Consider the following 8005-nt stretch of genomic DNA (forward strand, 5'->3'; position numbering starts at 1 on the left):
ATATTTTGGCTTATGACTCCATTCAAATCATGTTTGAAAATAATTCTGAGAAGTTTTGTACATCAGAAACAATTAAAAAATAATAATTTTAATGACTGTCATTAAAATGCCTTTAATATGTAAGACAGCTTACTCTTCCAACAAATGTTTTAAATCATATAAAAGAGCAAAATTTTACTCATTAGAAAAGAGATTTTTTTTTTTTTTTTTAAAGCAAAATATAACAACTGAACTTTATCATTACATCAAATAGTCCAAGCTCGAACATCATGTGGTTTAGGTGAAAACGGAGAGCTCCTTCCTGTGTCAGCGGTCCAATTTTTGTTTCTTGGCTGGTCTTTCGGTATCCGGGGCTGGGACACTCACACCAGGGATCTAAAATAAAACAAACTTTTATTTCTAGGGAAAAAATGAGCACATTTTCTTATCATGGTTGAGTGAAATCTGTATCTTAATAGTATTCAATTTTTTCTGAATACTTTTAACTGTTAAAAGTTCAGTTTTGGTCTTCCTTACCACTGGTTCAATCAAAGCCATGCGGATCTTCTGATGCTGAATATTGGAGTCATCTAGGCTGATGGTGACCTTCACCTTGTCGAATATGTGGAACTTGTGCTGTTCTACAGACAGAGTGGGACCCTACACACGTGCAAAAAAACAAAAACCATGTTAAACCTTACTGACTTTCTATGCATAGCTGACTGCTTTTAAATTTAAAAAGAGAAAGGTCTTTATACCTCTTCCTCAAACACAATGTTTGGGGAAACCTTGTCTTTTGAGTCAAAGAACACCGTTCCCTCCAAGCCAAACTTTGGGATGAGTACGATGATTGCGTTCTTCCTCACAAACAGAACGAACCCTTCTTCATTAAGTATTCCTCGGCTCTTGAAGAACAACTGCAGGAAAAAAGGGATTTTAATATGAAGCAAAGACAGCCAGTTCACACAGTTCAGATGCTGATATGCGTTTACCTGTGTGTGGAAGGCCACAGAAGCCCGCTGTGCATACTGAGACATTTTGTGTCTGTAGTTGAGGTTATTGCAGAGAGCTGACTGTTTATGCTTGTCCATTAAATCTGGGTAGGTGGTGTCTGCACCTATAGCCACTGCCAGCAGTCGGTGCACAATGATATCAGCGTACCTGAGCACAAGATAAAAACCATAAAACCAGATGACAAAAGAGTATATTAACAACTGATCCACAATCAATTGTGAACATCTCTTTGTTAGAAAAGCCTGATGTACACATTTTGCCAAGATGTGTAGAACATCTGTTTTCATACCTCCTGATAGGGGACGTGAAGTGTGTATAAATGGGTGAGGCGAGACCATAATGATGGAAATCGCTGTCCATGCCAGAACTAAAATAGACGGCTTGCATCATGCAGCGAGTGGCCAGGATGCGCAGCAGCGTGTTAAAGTATGGGAATCCATCCACTTTGGCTGCATCAAGCGAGTCAGCCAGTGCCTTTGCTGAATCTGTGTGGACCTCGACCTCCTGATGGGAGTTGGAAACAAAAATGTTGACACCTTAAAATATTTTTCCTATTAAAAACGTGACCATATTTACTAGTTTTTCTACTTAATGTACTGCTGTGATTCCCAACTAGAAGCAGAGACTTATGCAGTTGCTTTCCAATGTGAGAGAAACCCACAAAACTATTTAAAATTAAAAATGCTCTTAGTCAGGATCTTGAATTAAAGCTGCTTTACTGACACAATGTTCTTCTTTCATAGCAAGAACTCACACGACTGTTTTCCTTTGCTCACCTTAGACTTTGCAGCTTTGATTAGGATGTCATAGTTAGACGGAGGTGGTGCTGGGTGTTTCCTCAGCAGAGCGCACTCTGGGAATTCATCGTAAATCTTCTGAGCAACTGAAATATTGGCCAGCAACATGAACTCTTCAACCATTGAGTTTGTCTCCCTAATGAACAGGAGATGATTTTATTTACACTCATTAAAAACACAGCATGACTCATACGCTGAAAAATATGAAGACAAAAAGAGGCTCCTGCAGAGAAATGGATTCTGCAGAGTGCTCCTTTTCAAAGTTACCTACATGAGTTCTTTGGTCTGAAGATCAATGGGGTCGTGGGTTTCACTGTCCATGTGAAAACGGACCTCTAAAGAGGACAGTGTCAGTGCCCTAAATGATATCAAAATGAGATCCATGTGAATTACAACAAGTCTAAATATCCAGCTTTTTGCCTTTGTTTTTTACTATTCTTTCACTTTGGTCTTTACCCTTTCTCTATCCTCTGCCTCTTGAGGATTTTAGCTAGTTTGTTCAGACCCCGTAGGCTTTTTGTTATATCGTCATTCTTGTTGGTGTCATCAATCCTCATCTGGGCCTCAGCATAGGTCAAAGATGCCTGGACCAAAACAAAGAAAATCATCAATAATAGTAATAATAAACCTTATACAGAAAAAAATTCTTGCATAAAATCTAACACAAAATGGTAACATTAAAAAAAAGGTGCAAATTTGTGTGTGTTGGCACGATACCTTGGAGTTAATAACACTTTTTGTGAATCGAGTCTTTAGAATTTCAGCCTTGTGGTTTATTTCCCAGATACACGAAAAGGCGAGTCTGGTGAAAGCAAATAAAAGAACCTGAATTAGAGACTAACAGTCTAAGTACATTCATTTTATTCATTTAATGGGAAAAGGCTGTGTGTGTGTGTTTGTGTCACTACCTGTCCACATTGGACCGCAGAGAACAAAGATTGGAGCTGAGCAGTTCAGGAACCATGTCTATCCTCTGCGAGATATAAAATTAAACACACTGTTAAAAATCAAACATAATCAGATGATTTCAATAAAATACAAATAAGAAGAAATTTGCTCATTTGCTTCTACTATTAGAGCCATTTCTAAGTGAAAGGGCCCTAATAAGCTTGTTTTTACAGTTTCCTGCAGTGTTGAGGAAAACGCAGCACAGTGCAATGCAAGCATGAAGACTGGAGAGCAATCGCGCAATCAAACTTTGAAATCAGCACGGTATTACGTACATTCGGTGTGACACATATTTATGTGACCAATAAAAATAGACCAAAAATGCAGAGTGACAGGGAGCAGGAGCTACATTCGACTTGGTTAAAACAAAATCTGTGCACATGGAATGGATGAATGGAGGTCTGCAGGGATTTGGGCTGGATTTTATGGATGAAAAAGGTGATGTATTATGGCATGTTCTGTGAGAAGTTCCAATTGCGCTACTAAATGTTATAAAATACTGACAAAACCAGCCCAGTCCCTTTGAGATCAATGCACTCTTAAGATTTCTCCTGGACTGATAAAACTCTGCATCGCATTAGCTGACTTTTGTGACAAAACATTGAGATCGAAGAGGTTAAGGTGATACAGAGAAAGTATATTTCACTTCTACTTCCTCCCAAAGTAAAAGAGTTTAACTTCAGTCCTAAATTGTTTCACCTGACTAATTAATTCATAAGGCAGAAATTTAATTTGGACAAGAACACCTGTGTATTATGTGAAAATATCATTAATATCAGCCTGGCTCACCTGCTTTTCTATTGTGTATCAGCAGAAGCTGATATCAATTTAAATTCTTAAGCCATTCACGAAAACCTCTAAATGTCAACAAAGCCATTGGCTGTGTCATTTGATGATTTTAAACTACTTTGAGTTGAGCCCACTTTTTTTTCTAAGATAAAATTCAAGACTTTGTTTTAAGTTTACAGCACTATGTGAGTGTTCTCTTTTTCTGTAAACACTTAACCTTTCGCACATAGGATAGTACATGTGAAGACGCCCCTGCAAAAAATGATGTAGTATAGACAGAGCTGTCATGCTGGCCAGTTCAACACAAATTTTGAGCCGTTTGCTTAAAATAATTGTCAGCAGAGTGCTTCCTTTTTCTCTTATGTGAAAAGGCCCTTACACTGTGGTACTGCTGTTGATATCGTGGTTTAAAACGCATCAATGAAGGATGCGAACATGCGAGGTGGATTTTCTTACTTTGCCACACAGGTACACTGTGGTGCCACGGTTGGCTGCCTCTTTGTCTAGAGCGTTGCCAGGTCTGATGAAGTGGCTGACATCAGCAATGTGGACGCCCACCTGTTGCAAACGAACATGGATAGTACATCAAAAGACTCCCATGTACAGTTTTACAGACACAAGTACTTTTACTAATAGTGTATTTGTACCTCGAGGTTTCCATTTTCCAGCTCTCTACAGTGCAGAGCATCGTCTATATCTGTGCATCCTGGAGGGTCCACGCTGCAAACTGTCAGAGGCCTCAGGTCCTCCCTTTTCATCATGTCCTGCACCACATACATTTACATTCATTTATACACAATTGTATATGTGCATGCTGTCAAATTATAGGTTGATGGACCAACTGATGACTTAAACAATAATATACCTGTGCTCCATTTATCTTAAGGAAAAAAATGTTACCTCTGGTGTGATGGCCCACGGCATCTTAGGGAGGAAACTGAGTACTGCCTGGGAGAAAGCCTGATGAGGGACATCATGCTCCAGTAGCAGCACCTCCTCTTCTGTGTCCTTCTCCCCCGCACCTCCCAAACTGCGTACAAAATGACCCTAAATAACAAAAATAACAATAATAAAATAGAATGTTTCCATGGACAAATTGGTATTCCTTGAATTTTATATTTTCCTGTAAATGTTGTGCTAAAATTTAATATTAAACTTAACATAGAAATGGTAAGTAGATATGCAAGTTCCAATTATTTGACAGTCTGAAGAGATTCCAACTCACATTTGGATATCTGGAGTCTTTGGGCCAGCCATCAATGGCCACCATGATCCTCTGGCCTGACAGTGTGGATGCCTGCCGCGTTTCAATGCGGATGCGTGGGATACGGCGCTCTGCTGGGGTGAAAAGATGCCGAGTGGACTGAAAGAACAGGAAAAGAATAGGGATTGTCAGTGCTGACAATAAGAGGAAGCACAAAACTATCTGTAACTATTAAGTTGTATTCATTTACGTCAAAGACGCATATGAATTTTGAGGAATGTTCCATATATTATTGAGCAGCTTTAACGTACCTCTTTGATTTGGGAAACATTCAGCATGCCACAGAATGGCCTCCAGTTCCTTTTTATGATCCCCACCACCTTGCCAGTGGGCTTCCTCGCTGCCTCGGCTGCAGCTGTTCTCAACTGCTCAAACAACAAGGAGATTATTAATAACACTCTAAGACACCTTAATGCATTCAAACATCTACACCAATACTTATTTTAAATTATATTCCAACTAAATTATAAGAAATAAAAAAAGTAAACAACTCAACTATACGCAAATATACAGATTTATCTAATACCATCTTCTTCCATATAGCTTACTTTCCCCTCCTCTTCTTCAGCATCCTCATCATCCTTTGCGGTGCCTTCATCCTGAAGGACAACTGAAGACGGTGCCACCCACTCACTTCGCGGCAAAAGCTGCACAGCAACCACATCCTGATGCACTGCTCTGTTGAGGTTCTGAAGACCCTGGATGAGAACCTGTGAACAAACAAAAGGACGGTAGAGAGCTTTCAGCATGCTTTCACTTTTTTGAAAATTAGATTATTTGCACAGAAAATGACAAACTTAGACTGCACGACATGATCAACAGAACTATATATTCACAGACAGATGTACATGCACACAAACACACACACACACCTCTGTGCTGTCTTCTCCCTCTCCCTGGACAAACACAGTTGCCTCCAAATAGTTGTCTCTGCTGGCCCTAAAGGTGCCTTGGAGGAAGGAGCCACTTTTAATTCCTGTTTGGATTCTGGACAGGGGAAGGTGCTCTGGAAATAACACTTTACTGCTAGTAATTTCATTCTGATGGAGGAGAGACAAAGAATACCAAAAAAACAGGTTAGGTTAAAAAGAAAATGAGATATGTAAACAGGAGAAACAGATTCAAGTTCAGGTACAGACACCTGACTTTTGTATGTAACAATTTTAGCTTACCTTGTCATCACTGGACAAGGCCAGGCGATCCACAAGCTCAGGGTTTGCTATCAGACTCTTGACATATTCTTCACCTATAAAAAATTTAAAAAGTATTCTTATTACAAACTGTTAAGATGATGTAATTAAAATTAGATTAAATTTAAAAGAACATAGTTAGAAGGTCTTTTCTTGCTGAAAATGTGATACATTACATTTGTACACCAGCAGGCCGTTGTCCTGTGCTTTCTGCTTGTTTCCTTGATCATTGGTGAGGAGGACCACCTTGAGACCATCTGTGTCAGACTCAAATGTCTTCAGGTGCTGGCTGTACCATTTGACTGCTACACGAATTGCCCGGTCATTTCGGTCATTGGCACTCTCCCCTGGTTCACGTTCAATGAATGTATCTCTGGAAGAGCAGGAATTATAAGGATGGATAAAATAAGGTATCAAGCTTCAAAGTAAAATATAGTTTCATGCCTTTTTAAAGTGATCTGATACCATGGAGAAGAAAAAGATCTTTCTACTTATTACTTTTGTGTGTGTTTATTTTTGACAATACTGTGAAATTTGGATGTCATTGTGATGTTAAAAATGCCAACAGGGTTTCTCTACCTGTGGTGTTCATTGGTAAAAGTGTAGAAGCGTTTTTCTTTCTCGTGTATAACGTCCTTCAGGCGTTTGTAGACGGGTGCACTGCGGTGGCGCACCTCCTGCAGTACAGTTTGAAGGATAATCACATTGCAAATCACAGGATCTTCCAGTATATCGATCTGCAGGACAAAGTGTACACAAAGTGTTAGGGAATCAGGTGCAATGCTTAAAAGGAATCTCTTTCACCTAAATTGATGTCAGATATCTGTTCCAACTGGTTAATAAGAACTGGCCAAAAAACACTTTCTGAATATGGTCAGTCTTTTTTCTTGAATAATAGGCAAACAGTCACTACTGATCACTACTCAAGTCAGTAAAAACAAAAAAAAACCCCACTTTTATTAAATTTGTATTGAATCTGTAAGTGTTACTATATCTGCTGATCTCTCTGTTAGGTCACTTTTGAAAAAGATATATAGGTGTGTAAAAAGGAAAATATTGACATTGGCCAGAAAAAGTGTTATTTGTCAATAACATAAGTTTAATGGCCCCAGTTTGTGCTTTTTGTGTCTTCTTCTTCTTCTTCTTGTGACTACTCCCTTTAGGGGCCCCCAAAGCAGATCATCTTACCCTATCCTAAAACTGTCTGTTACATCCTTTGCAAGTCTTCCTTAATTCAATCCATGAAACTTCTCTGGCATATTCTCTTTTGTTGCTGCCTAGCAACTCGGTAGCCTCAGCGTCGCCTCTCTAACTTTGTATGCAAACTGCTTAACCTGAACTGTCCTACTGATGTACTCATTTATAATCCTGTCCATTCTGGTCACTCGCATCTTCTACTATCTACTACCTCGAGCACAGCCACGATTCGTGCTTCTTGTATAGTATACTGTTGTATAGTATACTGTGCTTTTAAGGGCATCATCACAGTACTTGAGTCACAAACTTGTACTATGTGCCTAGGGAAGATAAGTCTAACCTTACACGTTTAGAATACCATATTCAATTGTTTGAAGAAATTTGATGTCACTTTTTACTACCTGATGAAGCACCACATTGGTGTCAGGGACCAGATAATGTGGATAGGAGCAGAGACTGCTCTCCATACACGCGTCTTTCTGCAGCACCGTGGACTCCTGTTTGCATTCAGTGCAAACTTCACTCCCGCACCAAATATCATCCCTCAGATAATGCTCACGCACTACCTTCATCACCCCACCCGACCGGGTCTTCTTAACGAAGGTTTTAGACTTCAACATAATGACGATCAAAAACCAAAAACAGATAAAATTCAGATGTTTTCTGCTACCAACTGATGGTAAGCCTTCAGCTCCCCATGTGTAAACTACCTCTTTGGCCCGACAAAACTTTCCAAAGGTTTTGAGAAAAACGCTGCGTCTAACTTTACGCGCTTTTGATCATTTATATTCCCATTTATAATCTTCTGCATTTAGAAATCATGTCGA

The 8005-nt window shown here is 39.4% G+C and overlaps 1 protein-coding gene across 1 annotated transcript; it reads right to left on the reverse strand.

The window, feature by feature from the left end:
* Positions 1–53: 53 nt before the first annotated feature.
* On the reverse strand, positions 54–7921 carry dis3 (DIS3 exosome endoribonuclease and 3'-5' exoribonuclease). Its single transcript, XM_006783698.3, has 21 exons — positions 7580–7921; positions 6561–6718; positions 6158–6354; positions 5964–6037; positions 5664–5831; positions 5340–5501; positions 5043–5156; positions 4753–4890; positions 4428–4574; positions 4175–4291; positions 3984–4085; positions 2699–2763; positions 2508–2592; positions 2247–2374; positions 2062–2148; positions 1770–1926; positions 1283–1497; positions 972–1140; positions 738–896; positions 517–639; positions 54–375 (listed from the first exon to the last, which is right to left on the reverse strand). The coding sequence occupies exons 1-21, from the start codon at positions 7796–7798 to the stop codon at positions 307–309; spliced, it is 2853 nt and encodes a 950-aa protein (XP_006783761.2). The 5' UTR covers positions 7799–7921; the 3' UTR covers positions 54–306.
* Positions 7922–8005: the final 84 nt, after the last annotated feature.

Source organism: Neolamprologus brichardi, chromosome 13 (genome assembly GCF_056152115.1).
Source record: "Neolamprologus brichardi isolate AB-2024 chromosome 13, ASM5615211v1, whole genome shotgun sequence".
In the NCBI taxonomy this organism is placed as follows: domain Eukaryota; kingdom Metazoa; phylum Chordata; class Actinopteri; order Cichliformes; family Cichlidae; genus Neolamprologus; species Neolamprologus brichardi.